This window comes from Rana temporaria, chromosome 7 (genome assembly GCF_905171775.1).
Source record: "Rana temporaria chromosome 7, aRanTem1.1, whole genome shotgun sequence".
NCBI classification, from domain to species: Eukaryota; Metazoa; Chordata; class Amphibia; order Anura; family Ranidae; genus Rana; species Rana temporaria.
The window spans coordinates 162,803,468-162,830,957 of NC_053495.1; the positions used below are offsets into that span (position 1 = coordinate 162,803,468).

The following is a 27,490-nucleotide window of genomic DNA, read 5'->3' on the forward strand; positions in this document are numbered from 1 at the left end:
ATTATTTTAGAAAAAGTGGGTCTCTAGTATCACTTCAATCAAATAATAATTCTGCCAATTTTGTTGGGTCTCTGTGTGCCGTTCTTCCACATTTTATTTTTTAGCAACTTTTGCACCAAGTTGTTGTGTGGTCCTACTGTTAATTATATGTTTGTTTTTACACTTTTTATAAGCTCTAAATAATTTTTTTTTTCATTTGTATTTGTTTAGCTATTGTTTTTAATATAGTACATTACTGCATAGTTTTTTAAGCACATTTTCTGTTACTTTGCAGTTTATACCACCAAATGAAATTGTCTCAAATCAAAGAAAAGACTATCTGGTTAGGGAAAGTGGATGCCTGCTCAAAGAATTTAGACATCTGCTCACAGAAAATGGATGACAAGGCCACAGAATTGGCGCATTGTGAGAGGAAACTACTGGTGAATAATGTAAAGGGAAGGTAGGATATACAATTTTTATCCTTAATGCAAATACATAATCATAGATAGAATAAGCTGGCCATAAACACACAGTAGCTTGAAAATAACAGCAGTAGTCAATGCCAATTAGAAAATGCCAAGCTGTCCTACTTCCCTATACTATGAACACTGTATACCTCACAGTGGCACTGAACTGGACTTGACTCAAGGTGTGGTGCTGGGTTTGTCAAATCCTGATTTTGATGATAAATTATGATATCAATTATGAGAATTGATGATAAATTATGAGAGTTTACAGATTATTGGTACACTGTTTTGACTACTATAGACTTAATTTGAAATTAAAGGATAAGTTCACCTTTGGAACTTGTTAAATGTTCCACCCGCTGCACCCTCTCTCCCAGATATTCTGCTCCCTGTGACAGCGGGCAGGGGTTCTTCTCCCTGCACACAGTCACATCATTCGTTCATAGATTCCTGTGAATGAATGAACTACAAGTACAGTCTTCCACCGTAGCAGATGGACTTTTTTTTTTTAAATGAACTGCAGGTGCGCTGATCAGCATGTCTGTAGTTACAATTACACTGCCTACAGCTCTGAAAATGACAACCCGCACAGAGGAATGAATAACAAAGAACAATATGAATACAGCTGTTTTGCATAAATGTGAACTGACGTTAGGGGATGATAAAGGTCAAGTATTGAAGTGAGAGGATGAAAAGCACAAAGGCTATGTTAAATAAACATCTCACAACATCTGTCCATTAACTGAAAAAAATGCTTGGCGATATATGATTTATTTCTTGTTTGTGTGAGTTCGGCATCTGCCATACATCAAGATGCAGCACCACAAAAGAGCCACCTTGGGAAGGTGCAGACTCACAGCAGTAAATATAAGAAGCAGAGCACCAAAAAAGATGTCAGGAACATATACACTTTATTGGAAATAAAATAAGCATCCACTTACATCAAAGGTCAGAGATGTCAACACCAACATCAATTGGAGTCAAACAACTGTACCCTTGAAGACCAACAGGATGGAAAAAGGTCCAGGATTCCAAGACAGTTTACCCACACAATCAATGTTCTTATAATTATTAAACCTCAGTGCTGAGGTTTAATAATTAAAAGGACATTGATTGTGTTTTACACAACAGCTGTTACTATAGAGATCAGAAGCACAGGTATTTTTGGTATATATAAAGAGTACACAGCCAGCAATAGCAGTGTCTGCAGCGCTCAGGAACAGGAGTAGGAAGCATCGGGGGAGAGGCACAGAGCACCACTTGCAGAGCTGTTAACAGGCATTGGAATAAAAACAACAATGTGTTTCTGGGCATCAAGCCCCTTTCTCAAGCCCTTTGTACTAATCCCTGTTGAAAGCTCTGCAAGTGGTGCTTTATGTCTCTCCCTGGCTGCTTCCTATTCTAGTCCCATGAGCGCTGTAAACATTGCTATTGATGGCTTTGTACTCTCATATCGGCTCTGGCCTGAGACTGCATGGGTGAACTGTCTTGGGATCGTGGACCTTTTACCATTTCACCTGACTTCATGGGAGAGTTGATTGATTCAAACTTACTTTGGTGCTGACATCCCTAACCTTTGATGTAAGTGGATGCTTATTTAATTTCCAGTAATGTGTATATGTTTACTGTACAGAGGTATGGGCAACAGAGCTGTAGGTAGTATATGCAGGAGCCTGACACTACACCCGTGATTTGCTGATCACGGGTGCAATACTTTGCAGGCTCCTGTTTTTTAAAAATAATACATTTATTATAATTTTTTACCTGCAAAAATATGTGCATTTATTCTTTTTATGTAAGGGTGAACTTAACCTTTTAAACTCCATCAGTCAGGTGGTGGTTTAATTGTGACTGGACGTCATATGACGTCCTTCACAACATGCCGCTTAGTGCTGCGCAGCGTTCGGTGGTGTAGTGTGCTGCTCGAATACACTACATCTCCGATCACAGCGCGTGAGTAGAGAAGAGTCGATAAGTGGCTCTCCTGACAGAGGACGGAGGGGGGTCTGTGCTGATAATAATCGGTGCAATGATCATCAGTGAAGCCCCATCTGGGATGCCCACCAGTGCCGCCTCATCAGCACACATCAGTGAAGGAGAAAAATTACTTACAACATTTTATAACAAAAACAATTTCAATTTCTTTCCAAATTTTCAGTCTTTTTCATTTTTTTAGCAAAAAATAAGAAACACAATGGTGATTAAATACCACCAAAATAAATCTCTCTTAAAAGAATAATAACATTTTTTGTTTGGGTACAGTGTTGCATGACCGTGCAATTGTCATTCAAAATGCGACAATTGGCCTTGGCAGGAAGGGGGTAAAAGTGCTGGGTATTGAAGTGGCTAATATAAAATAAAACAATATCTCACTCACATCACATCAATATCCTTAAGCCCTGTACACACAGGCCAGAATCTCGTCAGGAAAAAACCCTTGTTTTTCCTGACGAGATTCTTGGCAAGAATCTCTGTCCGCCAGAGTGTACAGACTCTCCTTTCAAAATAACCGCGGTTCTCTTGAAAGGCAAGAATGCGTTGACGTCATCACGTACGACGAGCATGCGCTCTTCACATTCGATGCCGTTGCTGCAACCTACCTATGCCTAGGAAGCTACCTCACATGCGTCAAAGTCATTTCGAGCATGCGCGGGTTTCCACGGCGACAGGTAAGTATACACACTCTCGGGTTTCTCGGCAGGAAAACTGCCGAGAATCTCACGACGAAAAAAATAGAGAACATGATTTTTCTCTGGTAAGCGGATTGTTTGCACGGTGGTGTGGTGTTTTTTCCATATCTGCACACTGAAACTTCGGTGGAGGTCCTATATCTTCAACTTCATTGATGAACATATATTTTATGGACTTTATTTATACACTGTTTATTTGAATATACACTTTGTGGACTTTCATCACATATAGGCCCAGATTCACAAAGCACTTACTTCCGAAGTATAAGGCCGCGTACACATGACCGGTCCAAACCGATGAAAACGGATTGAAGTTCTGTTTCATCGGTCCAAACCGACCGTGTATACGCCCCATCGGTCTGTTGTCCTTCGGTCAAATAAAAGAGAACTTGCTTTAAAATCGAACCGATGGACGGCTGACCGATAGGTCAAAACCGATGGCTAGTATGCAAAAGCATTGGTTCAAAACCCGCGCATGCTCAGAATCAAATCGACGCATGTTTGGTAGCATTGAACTTCTTTTTTTTCAGCACGTCGTGTGTTTTACGTCACCGCGTTCTGACCCGATCGGTTTTTGGAACGATGGTGTGTACGCACATCAGACCATCAGTTTGCTTCAGCGGTGAACCGATGAAAACGGTCCGTCGGACCATTCTCATCAGATGGATCGAGCGTGTGTACGCGGCCTTACACGTTACGCCGATGTACGTGCCAATATGCGCCGGCATATATGTGTGCGGCAGACCCACGAACCAACATGCGCCTAAAAACAGGCTACACCCCGCCGACGTAGCTTGCACACGCCGTTGTAGGGTGGGCGCACATATGGGCTGGACGCATGGGGCTGCTCCCATTGATTAGCCATTCAAACATGCAAATGAGGGAAATACGCCGATTCACGAATGTGCGTGTGCCTGGCGTAAAGTTATTTCCCATAAATGAGGTGCAACCCGGCAACAGACATGCACATGTCTGCACCAGGGAACACAAGCCGGCGTATTGTGCGTTGGACGTGTGTCTGGCTGGGCGTACGATATATTCACGGCGTACGTGGTGATCCGACGTAGCTTAGGCAGTTGTGCCGGCGTGGTTGTGAGCAGGCGCAGGGGGGTGCTGTGTATGCGTCCACGTCACGGCGCATGTGCAGTTTGTGATACGTACCTGTCTTGCGCTCGGCCCATCATTTGCATGGGGTCACGCCCACTTCCACTTACGCCGGCGTGCGCCTTCGAAACCTACGCCACTCTGGCGCAGCGTTGGGAGCACTGGCTTGCTGAATGCAATGCTTGCCTCTCTGCGCTGTGTTGGCGTAGCATACAGTGTTTGCTCTACGGCGGCGTAATGTGCGCCTTGCTCTCTGTGAATCTGGGCCATATTGTTTATTTGGATTATTTTTCCATCTTATTTTGAGCGCTGCACTATTGCATTATACTCTATTTTTCTTGTCTAGATTCTGGGCAGTTTTCTTGTCGAGATACCTAAAGCCTTGTACACACGCTCGATATACTCGGCAAGAAAGCTCTGCTAGCAGTTTTCTTGCTGGTTCTTGCCGAGTAAACCGAGCATGTGTACGAGGCTTTAGGCATAAGAAGTGTCCACAGATCAAAGTGCCAAGATACCCTGGAGTTTTAAAATCAACAACAGGTTCTAAGATGTAAAGCTGACACTGGCACACTGGACTCAGAACTGACAAATGTGATATCAGGGGCTACTGTAAAACCTCCTGGAGAAAGGGAGATCCCTGTATAACAGAGGCAACACATTTTGCAAGCCTACCTTATGAAAGATTGGGAATACTGTGCAATAGAAGCAAAGAACGTGTTCTGATTGTTGCTTTATGTAGTAAGCTCAGGGACACCAACCGACCACCCCAGAATAAATCTGCTTCTGTATTTGGTGTGGTCAGAATGAAAGAGACATAGAGGGAAACTAGCGGGATCATCAGATGTTTTCTAGAAAATGAACAATAATAGAAATCAAAAGCAACATTTACAACACAATTTATTACTTTTTTTTTGGTTTAACATACAATTTAAAGCTGGATTGTGATAATAAAAGAACACTCCTACTCTGCTATTACATGCTGACTAGTCACAATCTAGATTTTATTGCAGGGAGGGAATTAAAAACAGGGGTCCCTACTAATTTACTTAGGCTGCATTCACACCTGAGCGTAGCGTTTTGCAATGTTTTTTACCGCGATTTTCCGCGACAAAACGCAACATTTTTTACCACGATTTGCCACGACAAAACGCAGCGTTTTTTACTGCGATTTTTTTACAGGTCTAGGGTCACCAATGTAAAACGCCCAAACGCCAAAATTTGAGCGCCAAAAAAGGGTCTGAAACTTGTTTGGGCTTGAGGCGTTCGGCGTCAGGCATTTTGTAGTAGAGATGTGAACCATCTCCATAGAGAATAATGTATTTTTTCCCCTCTAGCGTTTTGGGGCGTCGTGCTTCAGGCGACAAAACGCTCAGGTGTGAATGCAGCCTTCGGGAGCTCATGTTCACCCCCTTAAAGTCTTCAAACCAAAATGAAGAGGCTCTTACTTTTATCAAAAATCAGAAAGCATAGTGGCATTGTAGGGAATATGTATTACAGCAACAACATAAATAGCAGAGCCTTTAGAGATATCGGGCCAGATTCACAACGAGATACGACGGTGTATCTCCTGATACACCGTCGTATCTCTGAGTTCTGCCGGTCGTATCTATGCAACTGATTCATAGAATCAGTTACGCATAGATATCCTTAAGATCCGACAGGTGTAACTGTGTTACACCGTCGGATCTTAGGCTGCAATTGGCCTGGAATTGCCATTTAAGACAGCAACATGTCCAGCACTGGCTAAAAGGACATCCAGTGTCATTGCTAAAGGAAGTCTGTACTAGCCGGAGTACTGTTTAACGTTGTTGTTCTAATAGATTTTATTTGTCATTAGGAAAGCAAGTCTGAATGTTCTCACTTCTTGGCTTGCTCCAATCATCTGGGATGGAATATATAATTTAAACATTTTAAATGAGCAACACAAGGACACCAGAATAGGACTGTTTGTATTTGCTGTGAAAAAGTAAGTATGAGTGAATATACTGGTTTTGTAAGATAGGACTGCTTTACGACGTATCCTCAAAGTGTTTAGCAATTACAAAAAGAATGTAAAAAATGAACTGTAAATGTAAAACTCAGATTTTATTTTTCTTTATTTAAAGCTGTATTAAACCCAAAACAAAAATGTCATATATTGCAGTTCACCAATCATACCAAATTGTAATCTTATTTTGATCAATCAGATTATTAAATTGCCTGGTAGAAGCTGAGATATGATCAATAATTTACTATACAATAATATCTTCCAACTATCCATCGATATCCACTTCCCCATGTCTTTCTTACTGGCCGATCAAAAAGTAATAATAAAAAGGATTGAAAAAAACATAAAAAAGGAATCCAATGCAGCCACCACATTGGATGTTTTTTCCGATGAAATTCCGCTGAAGCTTGGCTTGCATACACATGGTCACACAAAAGTGTTCTGAACTTTCGACCGTCAAGGACGCAGTGACATACAGCACTACAACGACGCGAGAAAATTAAGTTCAATGCTTCCGAGCATGCGTCAAATTGTTTTGCGCGGCAGAATTGCTACAGACGATCAGATTTTCCGATAGGAATTTTTTCTGTCTGAAAATTTGAGAACCAGCTCTCACGGTCGGAATTTACGGTCAAAAGCTCACATCATCGGACTTTTGCTGTCAGAATTGTGTATACATTGTTCTTACTATCATTCATAAAAAAAAGACCTTAAAATACATCTAAACCCAAGAACAAAAATGTAATATATTGCTGTTTACCTTAAATGTGGTCACTGCAGCAGATTTTTTCAGACATTTTCACCCAGTGATCCTGCTAGTAACTTCCTGCCCTAGGGTGACAATGCTCACTCACTGAACTGTACAGTATATTTGGAGGAACCCTTTGTCATCCTAGAACAGAAAGTGTTAGGACCAGTGCTGTAATTTGGCCTAGGCCAACAAGGCCCAGGCCCTGCACGAAAAATGCCCCCCCCCCTCTGCCTCCCGAGTTAGTCCATTTACTGCCGGAGGTTTCTGGCTGTAGCATCTCTCACACGGAGCACAGCGTGTGTTCACATTTCCTCCCCTTCCAATAGGCTGCAACTTGTCATGCGATTTGATCACTTAAATTGCATGACAAATTGCTCCAATGTGAACCTAGGCTGAGGCCCCGTACACACATCCGAGGAACTCGACGGGCAAAACTCATCGTTTTGCTCGTCGAGTTCTGTGTGAAGCCGCCGAGGATCTCGGCGAGCCAACTTTCCTCATTGAACAACGAGGAAATAGAGAACATGTTCTCTATTTGGCTCGACGAGGAACTCGAAAGTGTACACACGGCCGGGTTTCTCGGCAGAATTCAGCTCCGATCAAGTTTCTGGCTGAATTCTGCCGAGAAACTCGGTCGTGTGTACGGGGCCTCAGGCTTATTTCACACTGGAAGCGGACGTGGATCACACAGGAACACTATGCATCCCTGTTCTCCATTTCAGGGACGAATTAGGACCAAATCTTTGCCTCAATTCGGCCCTGAAACAGAGCCAAAGACACACAGCGTTTCTATGCAGTGCGTTCCACAGCCACCCCCGGAAAAATGTGAACCGACTCCATAGAGAAACCAGTCACATTTTCCTGCTATGAGAATTAGATGCGGGTAAACCAACATCCAATTGACATAGGTGTGAACCCAGCCTAATGCTGCCTTCTGACATATGAAGAAAAGTGTAATTTTTGATCATAGATCAGTCTGAATTTTATTACCCATCCTGCTGATTCAACCCAGGTTTAAACTGATACAGGTTAGAAACCGTGCTGGTTCAGCTTGCACAATTTCAAACCAGCAATGCAGTCCGACCTCGGGGGGCAATTTGACAGACATCTGTGTGGGTTCATGCACAGATGTCTTTTCAAATTAACCCCAAAGTCGCCAAAAGTAGCACAGGAACTACTTTTGGGAATCAGTGCGGTGAGGCGGCGTCGCACCAATTCAGACGGTACCATTGCCAGAAAAAATCGGCTTCTGTATTTGGTGTGGTCAGAATGAAAGAGACAGAGATGGAAACTAGCGGGATCATCAGATGTTTTCTAGAATGAACAAGAATAGAAATAAAAAGCAACATTTACAACATAATGTATTACTGCTGCAAACTATAAGTACCGTATTTATCGGCGTATACCGCGCACTATTTTGCCCTGAAAATCAGGGCAAAATCGTGGGTGCGCAGTATACGCCGATACCCGCTTTCCCGCCATGAGTTTGAATACTGCGCCCGCATATAGCGAGCGCAGTACACTCGTGAATCTTCGGCCAGTCTCGGCGCCTCTCGTACTGACGTCCTGACGTCCTGAGCGTACAGGACGTCAGTGCGAGAGGCGCCCGAGCCTGCCCGAAGATTCACGAGTGTACTGCGCTCGCTATATGCGGGCGCAGTATTCAAAGTCGTGGCGGGAAACGAGCGGGAGGACGCCACCGAAGGACGCCGGACCCGCCGAAGATGGACACCGGACCCGCCGAAGATGGACACCGGACCCGCCGAAGATGGACACCGGACCCGCCGAAGATGGACGCCCGACCCGCCGAAGATGGACGCCCGACCCGCCGAAGATGGACGCCCGACCCGCCGAAGAGGACACCCGTCGAGGCCGCAGAATGACGCCGGACCCGACGAGGCCGCAGATGGACGCCGCGCAAGACATCAAAACTGTAAGTACAAAACAACAAAAAATCTTTTTTTCCCACAGGATTGAGGGCCACTTTGGGGGTGCGCGGTATACGCCAGAGCGCGTTATACCGCGATAAATACGGTACATTTTTATTTTTTATTTATTATTTTGTATAATTTTTCACTGAGACTCGGGTGATCACAGATCCGAGTAAGGGGCCGATCCCGGCCCCTTACCACGTGATCAGCTGTCAGGCAATGACAAAAAACGAAGCTCGATGCCGACAGCGTGAGGAGAAAAAAAAAGCCGATCACCGGATTAGGTGCAAGGGACAACGGTCCCGAAGAGGAAGGAGGCACATCTGCCTCATGTGCCAATCTAAACCCCCTGCCAGTGCCAACTGTCGGTGCCACCTGCCAGTATCCGCAGTGCCCACCAGTGCCACTTATCAATGCCCACAAGTGCCACCTATCAATGCCCACCACCATTGGTGCCAATCAGTGCCTCATCAGTGCAACCTAGCAGTGCTGACTATCAGTGCCCATTATTGACACCCATCAGTGCCCATCACTGCCACCCATCACTGCCAGCTATTAGTGCCACTTCTCAGTGCCACCCACCAGTGCCGCCTATCAGTGCCCACCAGTGCTGCCTATCAGTGCCCACCAGTGCTGCCTTATCGGTGCCCATCAGTGTAGCCCATCGGTGCCCATCAGTGCAGCCAACCAGTGCCCATCAGTGCAGCCTCATCAGCGTACATCAATGAAGGATGCTCATGTGTATAAAAAACTTCAATTGCTTTGCATAAACAGAACAGTTATTTGGAACGATGCTGAGTGTATCTCCTTTGTGTCTGTTCCCTACTGCAGTAGTTTTTAATTTGGAACCAGTAATCAATATGGGCATAGGATATGACATTTCCAGAACACCTCCCCCATATTATGGAGCTGAGGAGGATGTGTTCTGTAGTCCTAACCAGTGGCGTATTTAGGTTTTGTGCTGCCCTAGGCCGGACTAAACTTGTGCACCCCCTAATTTAAATACGACCCACAGGTAATTTTTCTCCTTCATTGAACTGCGCTCGGTATATGTCATCGGCGGCGCTCAGAGACAGCGCGGGAGAAGCGGGGAGGACACCACCAAAGCCGCAGACGGACGCCGGACCGGACAAGGCCGCCGATGGACGCTGGGCAAGACACCGACGAGGGGCATTCAAACTGTAAGTATTTTTTTTTTATTCTTCCCTTCTAGATTTGGGGTGCGCGTTATACGGAGGTGCGTGCTTTACCCCGATAAATACGGTAAGTTTGTCTGGCTGTAGGACAGGTGTTACATTGACGTAGATCTTAGCAACCGATCACATCTAGGAGAGATGGCTGAGATAAGGCTTGTGAGGGTATATAAATGCCAGTTTTACAATTGTTAGCCAGACAAGTCAGATAGGAGCTCATAAGGCTGACCTCCATGTATGCTGCCCTATTGCACGGGCCATGGGGGTGAGAACCAATGGGCAATTATCTGTTCAGATAGGCGTCTATCAGGCTGACTGTTTGTCCATGCAGGCCTATCGCTCAGGTGGCAGGCGGTCAGAACCAGTAGGCAAATATCTGTCCTTTTGCTGTAACTTGTCTCCTCGTACAAGTCAATAAAGAATACTTCTTAACTTGTTCCTGTGTGTGGTCGCGGTGAATTTACCAGGATAGGAGGGTGGTCGGATGTCCAGTAATCTAATCTCTTTCACTTCCCTGCCAGTTTCATTGTTGCATTGATCAGTGCATTTTTATAGCACTGATCAATGTAATAATGTCACTGGTCCCCAAAAAGTGTAATTTGGGCTCAGATTTGTTGCAGTCCCGTTAAAAATCGCAGATCGTCCCTAAATCGATTCCGTAGTTTGTAGACGCGATAACGTGTGCAAACCAATCAATATAGGTCTATTGTGATTTTTTTTTTTTACCAAAAATATGTAGAAGAATATATATCATCCAAAACTGATAAATAAATTCGTTTTTTATATATTTTTTTGAATATGTATTATAGCAGAAAGTAAAAGAAATGTTGTTGTTTTTTTCAAAATTGTCGCTCTTTTTTTTTTTTTATAGCGCAAAAAATAAAATCTGCAGAGGTGATCAAATACCACCAAAGGAAAGCTCTAATTGTGTGAAAATAGAGACATCAATTTTGTTTGGCTACAGCGTAGCACGACCGCAAAATTGTCAGTTAAAGCGACTCAGTGCCGTATCGCAAAAATTCTCTGGTCATTAAGGACGCAAATTCTTCCAGGCAGTGCCAGGACAAGGTCATCCAGTGCCCAGGGCAAAGATGCCAAACTGCGCCCCCCTTTCACTTAGAGTTAGGGTCAGGGTGCCCCCCATCCCTGCAATAAACCATTGCGCCAGGGGCAGCTGTCCTTCGTGCCCACCTCTTGTCCCGACCCTGCTTTCAGGGGTGAAGTGGTTAAGAGCTCGGTTTTAGATAGAGTCAATCTGAAGAAGTGGTGTGACATCCAGGCTGATATGTCTATTAGTAAATCAGTGATGCTTGAGGAAACTGATGGGGTGAGTTGAGGGGCAGACAGAGGTAGCACAGTGCTGACAAGCAAAAAATGGTCTGGTCAAAACCTTATGGAGGTTAAGTGGTGAATTTGAGGGACCTAGCCTTTTGCATATCTCTGCGGCTCACTGTCATGACCGCTTCAAAAAATTGTGGGGTTTTATTTTGTCATTATTTACATTTTCATCAGATAAATACGAAGGGAAAAATAAAACAGTTGACTGAAATCCATAGAGCTTTATTTGACAATATCAGATGTGTTTTTTTTTTCCTTCTTGTGTTTAGAGTATTTTTTAACAATGAAATCTTTATTTCCAGGTACATTCGGTTTCTTGGTCCATTCCTGGAAACGGCAGAACGTTTCTTTATGGTTGGCCACAATGTTACGTATTACGTTTTTACTGACAATGTCAATAATGTATCTAAGCCCAAAATGGGTGAAGGTCGCAATCTGCAGTTGCATGAAGTGTCCGCTGACAAGCGATGGCAAGATGTGTCCATGCGACGAATGGAAACCCTGACCGCCATTACAAAGGAACGGATGCCAAATGAGATTGACTACTTGGTATGTGCTGATGTGGACATGGTCTTTAATGACCATATGGGAGTGGAAATCCTTGGTGACCGATTTGCCACAATCCATCCACAGTTGTTCCTTAGTGATCCAAAACAATTTACATACGAGCGACGGACCATTTCTGCAGCTTACATACCTTATGGTGAAGGGGACTTTTATTATATGGCAGCATTATATGGTGGGAAGGTGGAAGAAATGTACAAACTTAGCACAGCTTGCCATAATGGGATCAAGGAGGACAAGAAAAAGAACATTGAAGCCATTTGGCAGGAGGAATCCCATTTCAACAGATATTTGGTATACAATAAACCTACTAAAGTACTTTCTTCAGAATATATTTGGGACACAGGTTTGGTCAATGGCCATCTAATTAAAAGGAAGAGATTTTTAGCAGTGCGTAAAAACCATGAGGAAGTAAGAAACTAAAATGCTCTCACCAATTCACATGGAACCATACAGTATGTCACAAAAGTAAGTACACCCCTCACATTTTTGTAAATATTTTATTACCTCTTTTCATGTGACATCGCAGAGGAATGCACTTTGCTACAATGTAAAGTAGAGAGTGTACAGCTTGTATAACAGTGTACATTTGCTGTCCCCTCAAAATAACTCAGCACACAGCCAGTAATGTCTAAACCACTGGCAACAAAAGTGAGTACACCCCTAAGTGAAAATGTCCAAATTGGGCCCAATTAGACATTTCCCCTCCCTGGTGTCATGTGACTTGTTAGTGTTACAAGGTCTCAGTTGTGAATGGGGAGCAGGTGTGTTAAATTTGGTGTTATCGCTCTCACTCTCTCATACTGGTTACTGGAAGTTTAACATGGCACCTCATGGCAAAGAACCCTCTGTGGATCTGAACAAAAACAATTGGTGCGCTACATAAAGATGGCCTAGGCTATAAGAATATTGCCAAGACCCTGAAACTGAGCCGAAGCACAGTGGCCAAGACCATACAGTAGTTTAACATGATAGGTTCCACTCAGAACAGGCTCGCCATGGCCGACCAAAGAAGTTGAGCGCACGTCCTCAGCGTCATATCCAGAGGTTTTTTTTGGGAAAAAGACGTAGGATTGCTGCCAGCATTGCTGCAGAGGTTGAAGGGGTGGGGGGGTCAACCTGTCAATGCTTACACCATATGCCACACATTGCATCAAATTGGTCTGCATGGCTGTTGTCCCAGAAGGAACCATTTTCTAAAGATAATGCACAAGAAAGCCAGCAAACAGTTTGCTAAAGAAAAGTAGAATAAGGACATGGATTACTGGAACCATGTGCTGTGGTCTGATGAGACCAAGATAAACGTATTTGGTTCAGATGGTGTCAAGCATTTGTGATGGCAACCAGGTGAGTAGTAGAAAGACGTGTGTCTTGCCTACAGTCAAGCATGGTGGTGGGAGTGTCATGGTCTGTGACTACATGAGCGCTGCTGGCACTGCGGAGCTACAGTTCATGGAGGGATCCATGAATGCCAACATGTACTGTGATATACTGAAGCAGAGCATGATCCCCTCCCTTTGGAGACTGGGACCCAGGGCAGTATTCTAACATGATAATGACCCCAAAGACAACCACTGTCTTGCTAATGAAGCTGAGGGTAAAGGTGATGAACTGGCCAACCATGGCTCCAGATCTAAACCCTATTGAACATCTGTAAAGCATCCTCAAACGGAAGGTGGAGGGGCGCAAAGTCTCTAACATTCACCAGCTCCATGATAGTTACATAGTTACATAGTCAGTCAGGTTGAAAAAAGACACAAGTCCATCCAGTTCAACCACAAAAAAAAAAAAAAAAAAAAAAAAAACACAGTAAAATCCTATACACCCAACTCCATACCCACAGTTGATCCAGAGGAAGGCAAAAAACCCCAGCAGAGCATGATCCAATTTGCTACAGCAGGGGAAAACTTCCTTCCTGATCCCCCGAGAGGCAATCGGATTTACCCTGGATCAACTTTACCTAAAAATCTTAGTACTCAGTTATATTCTGTACATTTAGGAAAGAATCCAGGCCTTTCTTAAAGCAATCTACTGAGCTGGCCAGAACCACCTCTGGAGGGAGTCTGTTCCACATTTTCACAGCTCTTACTGTGAAAAAACCTTTCCGTATTTGGAGGTGAAATCTCTTTTCCTCTAGACGTAAAGAGTGCCCCCTTGTCCTCAGTGTTGACCGTAAAGTGAATAACTCAACACCAAGTTCACTGTATGGACCTCTTATATATTTGTACATGTTGATCATATCCCCCCTTATTCTCCTCTTCTCAAGAGTGAATACATTTAGTTCTTCTAATCTTTCCTCATAGCTGAGCTCCTCCATGCCTCTTATCAGTTTGGTTGCCCTTCTTTGCACTTTCTCCAGTTCTCCTATATCCTTTTTGAGAACTGGTGCCCAAAACTGAACTGCATATTCCAGATGAGGTCTTACTAATGATTTGTACAGGGGCAAAATTATCTCTCTGTCTCGGGAGTCCATACCTCTCTTAATACAAGAAAGGACTTTGCTCGCTTTGGAAACCGCAGCTTGGCATTGCATGCCATTATTGAGCTTATGATCAACTAAAACCCCCAGATCCTTCTCCACTACAGATCCCCCCAGTTGTACTCCCCCTAGTATGTATGATGCATGCATATTCTTAGCCCCCAAGTGCATAACTTTACATTTATCTACATTTAACCTCATCTGCCACTTAGTTGCCCAATTAGACAGAGCATTGAGGTTGGCTTGTAAATTGGAGACATCCTGCAAGGACGTTATTCCACTGCATAGCTTGGTGTCATCTGCAAAGACAGAAATGTTACTTTTGATCTCAGACCCAATATCATTTATAAATATATGATGTCGCCATGAAGGAGTTGAAGAGGACTCCAGTGGCAACCTGTGAAGCTCTGTTGAACTCCATGCCCAAGAGGGTTAAGGCAGTGGTAGAAAATAATGGTGGACACACAAAATATTGACACTTTGGGCCCAATTTGGACATTTTCACCTAGGGGTGTACTCACTTTTGTTGCCAGTGGTTTAGACATTAATGGCTGTGTGTTGAGTTGTTTTGAGGGGACGGCAAATTTACACTGTTATACAAGCTGTACACTCACTACTTTACATTGTAGCAAAGTGTAATTTCTTCAGTGTTGTCACATGAAAAGATATAATAAAATTTTTACAAAAATGTGAGGGGTGTACTCACTTTTGTGAGATATTGGGGGTTATTTAAGAAAGGAAAATCCACCTTGCACTACAAGTGAAAACTATGGGCCAGATCCAGAGAGAATTGGATCCGCACAGCGTATCAGAGATACGCTACGCCGCCATACCTTACCTGGCGGAATTTCGAATCCTCAACGATTTTGCACCGTAAGTTACGGCGGCATAGTGTATTTCTGGCGGCGGAATTCAAATCGGCGATCAGGGGGCGGGTTTCATTTAAATGAAGCGCGTCCCCGCGCCGAATGAACTGCACATGCGTCGTCCAGAATTTCCCGCCGTGCTTTGCACGAAATGACGTCGCAACGACGTAATTTTTTTAACTTAGACGTGAGTTACGTCCATCCCTATTCACGGACGACTTACGCAAAAAAAAAAAAAATTCAAATTTCGATGCGGGAACGACGGCCATACTTAACATGGTAAGTCTATCTATACGCCGCAAAATACCAGCTTTAACTATACGCCGGAAAAAGCCGACTACAGATGACGCGTACGTTCGTGGATCGTCGTAAATCGCTAATTTGCATACCCGATGCGGAAAACAACGCGAACTCCATCCAGCGGGCGCCAAAGTATTGCATCTAAGATCCGAAGGCGTACGAAGCTGTCGGATCTTACCCAAATGCCGTCGTATCTTGGTTTGAGGATTCAAACTAAAGATACGACGCAGGAAATTTGAAAGTACGCCAGCGTATCAGTAGATACGCCGGCGTACTTGCTCTGTGAATCTGGCCCTATAAGTGCAAAGTGCACATGAAATTGCACTGAAAGTGCACTTGGAAGTGCAGTCGATGTAAACCTGAGGGGTAGATCGGAAATGAGAGGAAGCTCTGCTGATTTTATTATCCAATCACGTGCAAGCTAAAATGCTGTTTTTTATTTTCCTTGCATGTCCCTCTCGGATCTACAGCGACTGCACTTCCAAGTGAACTTTCAGTGAAATGTCAAGTGCACTTTGCGCTTGTAGTTTGCACTTTTAGTGCAAAGTGGATTTGCCTTTCGTAAATAACCCCCATGGGGTAATCCTGGACATAGTGCCCACACTCCACTTAAATTTTTGAACCTGGCTAAGAGGTAAAATTATAAATGTAAATTTAAGGGAGCGAGGAACAGACTTTCAGTGCTCCTGGAGGGCCTGATGGTCCTGTCTGTGGCTGTCCTCTTGAGGAATACTACATGCAAAGCTAAATGTGCACTTGAGCCATCAGGTACTTGGAACTAAATACTTGTAAGCATGGAATCAGAAAAACTTGAAAAGGAGACAATATCACCACCTGCTGGCTTCCTGGTAAAATATAGACCATGTTATATAATTTACCAAATGATACAAGCACACAATCTAATTAGTCATCTCAAAAGACCTAAATAAAACGATTATAAAATTTAGGTTAAAAACATTTTTTTTATTGCATAAATTTGCAAATACATATGAAGTCATACTACTATGTCAAGGCACCTCTGCAAAAGGAGTTCCTTTACTCTAAATGATCTAAGCATTTATAACAATGTATATTCTAAAAAGCAAGTATGACTGGGAGGTAGCCCAGGTATATGTACTGTATATACACATTTTATAATTTTCTTTCTTTTTTTTTTAAGTGATTGTTAAGGTTCTAATAATAAAAAAAGCAAACATGTCATACTTACCTGCTCTGTGCTGCTTGCTATGGGGGTACTTACGTGAGCTTGTTCCTGAGCCATCCCTGCATGCCGATTGATCAACAGAGTGCTACTTGGCCCTGCTCACTCCTCACTGGTTGAGAATGACAGTAGCAGTAACCAATGTCTCCCACTGCTGAGTCTGAGCCTATGAAGAGGGAGAGAGATGCTGCTCTTCTGCAAAGCAAGGGATTGAGATTGGGCTCAGAGAAGTATAATGGCATGTACACATGATGAGAAAAATGCAATTTTTTAAATTGGTCATTAAAAATGATCGTGTGTAGGCTCCAGAGCATTTTTCTTGAGGGGAAAATGGGCATTAAAAATTTAGAACATGCTAATTTATGAGAAGGGATATTTGCATAATCAGCCCAAAGGGTGTCGCCAATCGAATGGAACTTCCCCTTTATAGTGCCGTTGTACGTGTTGTACGTCACCGTGCTTTGCTCGAGCATTTTTTTTTTTTCGCGATCGTGTGTATGCAAGGCAGGCTTGACCGGAATCACGTCGCGAAAAACGTTGTTTTTTCTATGACATTAAAACGGTCATGTGTACGTGGCATTAGGGGGAGCTGAGCTGCATACTGAAGGTTTTTTACCCTAAAGTTATTGTAATATGGAAGATATCAGTGATTAAACGGGTTGTAAAGGTCCGGTTTTTATTTTCTAAATAGGTTCCTTGAAGCTAGTGCATTGTTGGTTCACTTACCTTTTCCTTCGATTTCCCTTCTAAATGTTTTTTTTCTTTGTCTGAATTTCTCACTTTCTGTTTCTCCTCAGTAAGCTTTCCACTATCATCCGAGCGGTGGAAAGTCAGCCAGAACAGCTTACTGAACACCTTACTGAACAGCTTACTGAGGAGGAACAGGAAGTGAGAAATTCAGACAAAGAAAACAAAGAAAAAAAACATTAACAATGGCCCTGGAGTGCTTTCTCCCTGGTGTGGAGTGCTGTGCTCGCCCCTCCCTTGAGGGGGCGAGCAGGAGAGTCAGGACGCCCACTAACACACAGCTCCTTTCTCTATCTGCAACATAGAGAGCGTCCTGACTCTCCTGCCTTCCCTTGAGGGGGCGAGCACAGCACTCCACACCAGGGAGAAAGCACTCCAGGGCCGTTTTTAATGTTTTTTTTCTTTGTTTTCTTTGTCTGAATTTCTCACTTTGATCCATATTCACACAGTATATAAAAAAACATAATTATTTTAGTATAATACAGTAAAACATGATTGATAAAAGTATTGGTAACAATCTTAAGATGTAAACACATGATTGTAGCATCTAAATAGCTTGACGCATTTCGTGGATGTCTTCCGCTCTTCAGGAGCAGATGCGGGATAATGTCTAAAGGAATATTTTTGAATTACAATGGGTCTATCTACAAGTGAGGAGGGAGAAAGGATGGGGGAATATCCCACCCATCCATACTTACAGATCAACTATGAGCCTGATTTAGAGTGTTGAGAGCTGAAGGTTGGCTAGGGCGGTGAGGTGGTATACCCCATGGCTCAATGGCGACAAACCATCAAGAAATGGATGTCCCTGGAAATAGTACCCCATGAACAACATCACCGTAAAACATCTGTGAATAAGTGTAAAATTGTGTATAATTATACGTTAAAAATAAAAGGTGATATAGAAGCGTGAAAAAAAAAAAGATCTACTGCAATAAAGCTGTGAAACAAATGCCAAAGTGGATATGTAATAAATCAGTGGGTCAGTACAAACACAGCGAAGCTATGACCGGTGCATGTGATACACAGTCCAAAAAAACAATAGCAATCTAAAACTTGCGGAGACAAAGGTCTATGAATTCTTGTATAATAGTGTCTCCCACCACCAGTGAATAAAGTGTTGTATACACACACACTGCTTGTGAACTTCTTCGGTGATACACCTCTGTGTCTGCAAGCAGCTCAGCTAAATTCGATTGCCTCTCGGGGGATCAGGAAGGATTTTTTTCCCCTGCTGTAGCAAATTGGATCATGCTCTGCTGTTTTTTTTGCCTTCCTCTGGATCAACTGTGGGTATGGAGTTGGGTGTATGGGATTGTACTGTGTTTTTTATTTTGTTTATTTTTTTGTGGTTGAACTGGATGGACTTGTGTCTTTTTTATCTATCTCTATGTAACTATGATGCCCAGTGGGAGGAGAAAAATGTATTAAAGTGGATGTAAACCCACTCTCATCCTTTCTAAACTACTGCCATAGTGCTGATCTTTAAGGATATAGATGCCTCCTGCATGTATCCTTACCTGTCAAATGTTTCCCCTCTGTCTGTTATAAGAACTGAAAAACTGCAGATTCTGTGGGTGGATCTGTTGTCTGGAGCTCTGTGGGTGGAGTCGTGATGTCAGTAGACTCCCCGCCCTCCTCTACACTTCCCTTGTCAACATGCATTTTTTCCTGTGTATTGCTTACACTGAATTCAGCTATGATCACTAACATCCAGTCAAAATCCAGAAAAGTAACCACATGACTTAGGAAAAGGAGTGGGCGTGTGAATTAAAAAATAATGCCTATCTTTTTCATACTCAATTATAGCTTACAAAAAGAATCACATTTAATACACATATACATAAATACACATAAATTACATTGACATGAATAACGACAATAACAACAAATATCGACATTATGGGTCTATCCTACATACTCCTGAATTTCATCTCCCTTCTACCTGAGCCTTCTCCCCTCCCTCTCACCTCCTATGGGGAGACAAAGAAAGAGAGAGAGAGAAAAAAAAAACCCCACACCGAGCTACCCCCATCCCACCTATTAAAGTGCTGTGTGCCCAAATTCCCATTTATTATCCTTTAGTGACTGTGATCCCTGTTTTTTTTTATTATGAGGGGGCAGAAGTGTTATTCTCTTTCCCCCTTACCTAACTACCCTCTTGTACAGGAGAAAAAGAGAGAGAGAAAAAAGGAGGGTGCTACCCCCCCCCCCCACCTATATTGTGTTGTTTAAAGTGCAACATGCTCATTTTCCCATATCTTATTTTTTAATTTACTACTGTGACATCTATATATTTCTATAACATTTTTAAGGGGGCAAAAATATCCTTTTTTTTTTACCCCAATACCTACTGGCCTCCTTGTGAAGCGGGAGAGGAAGAGAAAAAAAAATTGAAAAACAAAAACCCTGGGCCAAACAAACCAGGGTCCCATAAATGCCGCCATCCCTACTTATATAGCCTGCATATACCAGGGACTGTCTAAACTCTGCCCAACCCCTCCAGATTCTAATGTCTCCGCTCTTAGATTCATCATATTGGTACACTGCCTCCTCCATAATTCTTATTTTTTCTACCTCCCTCAACCATTCCTGTATCGACGGGGCTTGCTTTACCCTCCACTGTTTCGGAATCAATATCTTCGCTGCATTTAATAGAATTGGGATGATTGCTGCTTTATATTTCTTCCTAGGGAAAGCAATTGCATGGAACAAACATTGCCAAGGGTCCAAACCAATCTCGGTACCACTGATCTTCTTGATAAACTCTAATATTTCCACCCAGTATGGCTGGATCTTAGAGCACTGCCACCAAATGTGGGCATGGGTTTCCACCTCCCCGCACTCCCTCCAACATAACGGTGACACCTGAGGGTTTATCATGTGTAGTTTTGCTGGAACATAGTACCACTTAGTAATTTAAAATTCATTTCTTTTATCCGTGTGTCGACAGAGGTGGAATGAACATAATCTAAAACTTTGCTTCTCATTGTTTCTGGCAATGACTGATTCAGTTCTAATTCCTAACTCTCCATTGGACACACTGCTCCTTCCTCTAAATGTGTCATCAACAACTTATAAATGGTAGAGATTCCATGCCTATCTATACCCTTTTGATCAACTAATATTTCCCATGGGTTCAGCCTACCAACCCCCCCAATGGGGTTTTGAGAGGGAACCTACAGAGTGCTGAAGTTGTTTATATCTCCAAACTTCACATGGGGTGGACCCATATCTTTCACGTAATTTAGTTAACCACTTGCTTACTGGGCACATATACCCCCTTCTTGACCAGAGGACTTTTTGCGATTCGGCACTGCGTCGATTTAACTGACAATTGCGCGGTCGTGCGACGTGGCTCCCAAACAAAATTGGCGTCCTTTTTTTCCCCACAAATAGAGCTTTCTTTTGGTGGTATTTGATCACCTCTGTGGTTTTTATTTTTTGCGCTATAAACAAAAATAGAGCGACAATTTTGAAAAAAAAAAAATATTTTTTACTTGTTGCTGTAATAAATAGCTAAAAAAATTTTTCTCAGTCTAGGCCGATACGTATTCTACATATTTTTGGTAAAAAAAAAAAAAGCAATAAGCGACTGGTTTGCGCAAAAGTTTTAGCGCCTACAAAATAGGGGACAGAATTATTATTTTTTTTTTTTACTAGTAATGGCGGCGATCTGCGATTTTTATCGGTACTGCGACATTATGGCGGACACATCGGACACTTTTGACACATTTTTGGCACCATTCACATTTATACTGCGATCAGTGCTATAAATATGCACTAATTACTGTATAAATGTGACTGGCATTGAAGGGGTTAACACTAGGGGGTGAGGGAGGGGTTAAATGTGTACCTTAGTGAGTGTTACTAACTGTGGGGGAAGGGGGGTGACTGGGGGAGGTGACCGATCTGTGTCCCTATGTACAAGAGACACAGATCGGTCTCCTCTCTCCCTGACAGGACGTGGATCTGTGTGTTTACACACACAGATCCACGTCCTTGTCTCTGTAACCGCCGATCGCGGGAGCCTGGCGGACATCGCGGCCGCCAGGCACGCGCATCGGCATTCCAGTGATGCGGCGGGCGCGCGCGCCCCCAGTGGCCAGGAGGAGCGGATGCCGTAAAAACATGGCGGGTCAGAGATTTAGAACCACCCTGCGGCCGTATAAAGTCGTACGGCCGTCGGGAAGTGGTTAATGAACATAGGTCGTTCCCCCTCATAACATCCCTTAATCTCAAGTAGGGCGATGTAGTCCATTTTAAGTATAATTTATTGTCTTTCCCCGGTGGGAAATAATTATTTCCTGTTAGAGAGCTGGATTAACCCTGTGTGGCAAAACTGGGCACAGATGATAGGAAATCGTATACTCTACATTGTGACAGCAAAAAAATTAATACAAATTTTCGTGTTTACATCCACTTTAAGCTATCTGTGAAGGCTGTGTATATGCTAAGGCGGCAATCTCTGCATGATTTTATCTTATTGATGTAAGTGTATTGATTTTTACATTTTTGGAAAATAAATATACTATATGCGCTCTCAAAATAAATCAATCACAACGAGTTGAAAAGAGAAATATGGACAGCCGCACTCCAAAAAACCTTGATGGTTGTCTTTATATATAAAAAAAGAAAGGATGCACTACAAGTCACAGCACACGACACAGGGGTAAAACAGCTGACGCGTTTCACACTATTAACTAGTGCTTAATCATAGCTGACAATTTTAAAAAATCCCATCTAATATATAGCAAACTTTCAAGAACATGTGATTAATGCTGGCCCCTGATGGGTCAAAACTAATTAACCAGTGGGGTTGCCAGATCTGGATCCCTAACAAATAGTTATGTGTGTTCATGTTTCCTTTCCTTTTTATTTGATTTCAGTTTTTTTTATAAAAAACAATCCTATGATAATATATGGAAAGGACTCTTCAGTTAGGCTGTTTGATCATTCGTGACTTGAATATACCAGGATTCCGTCATCACATCCAATCCCGCACAACAGCCATTAGACTAGACACATATGATAGATGATTTATTTTCATGCACCAGTCTCCATCGGTGTAGAATAAGGTTTTATGTTTATATATTTATGTATGTACAAGTATGTACAAGGTTTTATGTTTATATATTCATGTATGTACATGTTTTATGATATATGTTTAGGTAATTGTGATTGTGTGAGTATAGTACAATTTTTCTATAGTGATTATGAGATGCGACTGCCTGTGCGCATATGAACAAAAATAGGGGGACAAAAAACACTCTAGTCACTCCCCCTCTAGTAGTAACTGCAGCATTTTAACACACTGTGTACATAATGAAGGGTTATTTTATGCAATTTCTTATTGTAAATGAACCCATATAGGCATTCGCATCTTACAATGGGAATATTGCACACTCGATGCCAAGGTTTTTTGGAGTGCGGATGTCTATATTTCTCTTTTCCACTTGCTGCCTTGTGCATTGCCAGCACCCTCGATCTCCTGAGACCATACTGATCATCCTAACACAATCCACCTGGAGCGGTAACTTTTTCTCAATCACAAGTTCTAATTATTAATATATACATTGAGAACTGTATTTTAACAGTTTTAATGAGGCACAAGTAGACCTTTGTTTGACCCTGTCAAACGTTATTAATGTTCTGTACATAACTTTCCCATATTCCACATAATTATTTTAAACCACCCGTTATAAGAAGTTTATCACTTGTCCTTGAAGACTCTAATGTTATCTCTTTATATACATTTCAACTATTGTCAGAATGTTTCTTGTCTAATTAGTGAACTTACAGTGAACTCTTAATACATTTCCAAGAACAATTGTGTACAAGTACTTGTCATGAAGCAGAGGTCATTTAAAGTTTAACACTTAAAAGAACTATGAAATGAAAGACAAAAGACAAAATGGAGTTACAGTTGATCATCATACACTATAACACTCATTACCTAACTTAATGACAGAATTTACACACTATGGCCACGTATCTAATATGCGGATAAATTATTCTAAAACCAAGACCATGAATATATCCCTCCCAGGACAGACTCTTACACAGATCAAGGCAAATTCCCTTTTAAAGTGGGATTCCAAGACACTGAAATATTTATGAGTGTGGCTCACAACCTCATTGTCTTCCACTTTTGAACGGAATTTCCCTCCTCTTCTCAAAAATATTGAGAAGGATCTGGCCAGACGGGAATCCGGATACTTCTCATGGTTTGGCCGGGCCCCCATAATTAAAATGACTATTTTGCCTAGGCTACTCTATCTTCTTCATACATTGCCAATCAAGATCCCCACTAAGTTTTTTAACTTGTTGAGATCGGTCCTCCTTCGGTTTCTCTGGAACCATCAAAAACCAAAAATAAAATTTCCCCTATTGACTAAACCCAAAGAACAGAGTGGAATGGGGTTACCTGATTTTGGAAACTACCACCAGGCATCACACTTAGCAAGAATAATAGACTGGCACTGTCACGGGACGACAAAAGACTGGGTTTCCTGGAAGCAGACCTGAACCCAATCCCATTAAAATACTCTCCATGGATTCCTTGGAGAAGCTATCCCCCTAGGCTGCAAAAACACCCGCTGATGGGGACCCTGGCAGTCTTTCACAAAGTAGCAACTAATTCAGACATGACTTCCCCTTACAGCCCCCTGACACCAATAAAAGACAACCCTGACTTCATACCCGGCGTGGGCAACCCAGCGTTTAAAACAAATCAGCAACCAGACATCCTCCTGGCGGGTAGCTGCTTTACTGAGGGTAAACTGAAATCTTGGGCTTCGCTTAAAGACGAGATGGGACTATCACACATGCCCCTCTGGGCCTATCTACAACTATGCAGTTATCTGGGAAAGAAGACAGGCATCGGTGACTTTCATAGAACCCTTACGGACATGGAATCCGCATGTCATGAGGGCACCACATCTACTGCTTATTCGTGGTTACAAAACTCAAGTCCTACTGGCACGGAGGGACTCAGGAGGAAAGGGTTGGAGGAACTACAAATGGAGATTTCAGCCAAACAATGGAGGTATGCCTGTATCTTTGCTCATAAATGTTCTATTAGTGCGAAAATGCAGGAGACTGCTTATAAGCTTATGACGCACTGGTACAACACTACGGCCAAGCTGCATAGCTGGGACCCGCAGATCTCAGAGACGTGTTGGAGGTGTCACAAAGAGAAGAGCGCATTGTCCCATATTTGGTGGCACTGCCTGTTAATTGTACCCTTCTGGGACAAAGTTATTTTCTTAATCAAACAAATTACTGAAACTAAACTCAATTTAATTATGGCATGTTTTTTACTTCACGTGACCAACTTCACATTAAGAAAATTTAAGCATTCTCTCTCCAGACACCTGCTCAATGCCCAAGTCCTTGATCCCTATACACTGGAGATCCCAGCGGGTCCCCTCCATCACTGACTGGCTGGACAGGGTCTCAGACACTCATGAAATGGAGGAAACCCTAGCTCAGGCTAATGACAAAGTAGAGAGATTCCATAAAACATGGCAACCCTGGCTTACCTTCAAGCATTCCCAAGATTATGAAAACATTATGACTCATTGGACTATATGAATTAATTGTACGTTGACACCCGTAGAGTTACAGCATGAATCTCCCTCAGTATTCACACAGACACTTACACTAAGATATAAATGATACCAAATACTTTCTTCGCTCTTTCCTTTATTTTCCCCCTCCTCTTCTCTTTCTTGTCTTTTTTCTTTTGTGAATGCTATCGGCAGAGAGCAGATACTGCTAAATGTTTAGATATATTAAGGTTATGTCCACAATTAAACCCTATGAGTAAGTGAATCGATCTTCTGATTGCAAGTCATATAGTGAATGAATGAATGAATGAAAAAAACTTATATAGCGCGGCACATGCGAACTGAATCGCCTCTGGGCGCTTGTTGTTTGTGTCTCATGCCTTTCAGAAAAGCAGGGTTTTGATCTGCCTTCTGAAAGACAGGTGGTTTTGCTCCAACCGAATGCTGGTTGGTAAAGCATTCCAAAGCCTGGGGCCCTGGAAAGCAAACCTTCTTTCTCCTTTGGACTTGTATTTGGTTTTAGGAACCTTGACCAGATTTTGGTCAGTGGATCGCAGAATGCGGTTGCAATTGTGCGGTTTGATCTTGTCGCATAGATATCTAGGAGCCTTCCCATGGATGCACTTATGTGTCAGGCAGAGTGCTTTGAATGCAATTCTGTCTTTCACTGGCAACCAGTGAAGGGATCTCAGTGAAGGTGAGATTGATTCCCAAGATTTTTTCCCAGTCACCAGTCTAGCGGCCGTATTCTGTACGACTTGAAGACGAGCGATTTGGTACTTGGGGAGCCCGAGGTAAAGGGCATTTGCATAGTCCAGTCTGGAATTCACGATAGATCCCACCACGACTGCTACGTCTTCTTTGGGGATAAATGGAATCAGTCTGCGTAGTAGGCGCATCAAATGGTGCGCCCCGCTGACTACTGACCCTATTTGTGCGTCCATTGTCATGAAGGTGTCAAACGTGACTCCCAGACTTTTGACTTTGGAGCTAGGGGCGATGATTTGTCCCAGGATGGGAGATGGTGTCCAGTTTGTTGTCGGTGGTTTCTTCCGACTGGCATCGAAGATAAAGAGTTCTGTTTTAGCACTATTGAGTTTGAGATAACTCTTAGTCATCCAATTTTCTATTGAAGAGAGACATTTCTCTAATCTGAGATGATGATCCTTTTTATGGCAGATGCGAAAATACAACTGCGTGTCGTCTGCATAAGAGTGATAAAGTAGTTCATGGCTACTGATAATATCAAAGAGAGGACGAAGATAGATATTAAACAGCACTGGTGACAGGGGGGATCCTTGGGGGACCCCACATGGCACCGTGCGTTTTTCTGACGTGAAGGATCCCAGTTTCACTGTTTGTGATCGGTTTCCAAGAAAAGAGGAGAACCATGGTAAGGCATCTTCTGAGACTCCGGCGACTTCTGTTAGTCGTCTCAGTAGCAATTTATGGTCTACTGTGTCGAAGGCTGCGCTTAGGTCCAGCAGAACCAGGAGACACGATTCTCCTTCGTCTGCGGCCTCGAGCGCATCGTCCCATATTTTCAGTAGGGCCGATTCTGTCCCGTGTCCGGGACGGAACCCGGATTGAAATGGATCGAGTAGGTTGTGGGTATCCAGATGCTGTTGCAGCTGATTTACCACCACTTTCTCCATTATCTTGGACAGAGCATTTAGACCTGTTATGGGGCGGCGGTGATTTGGGTCCATAGGATCCAAATTAGGTTTTTTCAAGATCGGCAGGATTGTGCCCTCTTTCAGCAGGGAAGGCACTATGCCTTCCTTAAATGACTGATTTATAAGCTGCGTGATCGGAGGCGCCAGGATGTCGGCACATTCCTTCAGTAGCTTGGTGGGAATGATGTCATTCGGTGCTGTGCTGTTGCGCAGCACACCAATGAATTTTTTTGTTGTATCGATGGAGATGGGTTCCAAAGTGAACTTAGTTGATTGTAGAGGCGTTCCGTCGTTGTTTTGATTGAAGACGGGGCTGAGTGGAGTATTGTTTTGCCGAATACTTACCCAAATTTTTTCAATTTTGTTGATGAAGAAATCCGATAGTTCATTGCAGAACTCTTGGGTGTCTGAAGTGGGGACTTCTAGACATCCCGGATTCATGGTCTGGGTGACCATTCTGAAGAGTTCGCGTGGGCGATTCATTGCGCTGTTAATCACCCTGGAGAAGTGAAGTTTTTTGGCTTTGAAAATTTCCTTGTGATAGCGTGTTGTTACTGCTTTGTAGAAGTTGAGGTGGTCTTCTGACGGACTTCTTTTCCAGGCGGCTTCCGCCCTTCTGCGCTCTTGCTTCAATAGCGACAGC

The 27,490-nt window shown here is 43.0% G+C and overlaps 1 protein-coding gene across 1 annotated transcript; it reads left to right on the plus strand.

Annotated features, from left to right (window-relative positions):
• Window positions 1-255: 255 nt before the first annotated feature.
• Window positions 256-12,518, plus strand: LOC120945844 (histo-blood group ABO system transferase-like). Its single transcript, XM_040360359.1, has 3 exons — window positions 256-442; window positions 6,081-6,209; window positions 11,746-12,518. The coding sequence occupies exons 1-3, from the start codon at window positions 288-290 to the stop codon at window positions 12,428-12,430; spliced, it is 969 nt and encodes a 322-aa protein (XP_040216293.1). The 5' UTR covers window positions 256-287; the 3' UTR covers window positions 12,431-12,518.
• Window positions 12,519-27,490: the final 14,972 nt, after the last annotated feature.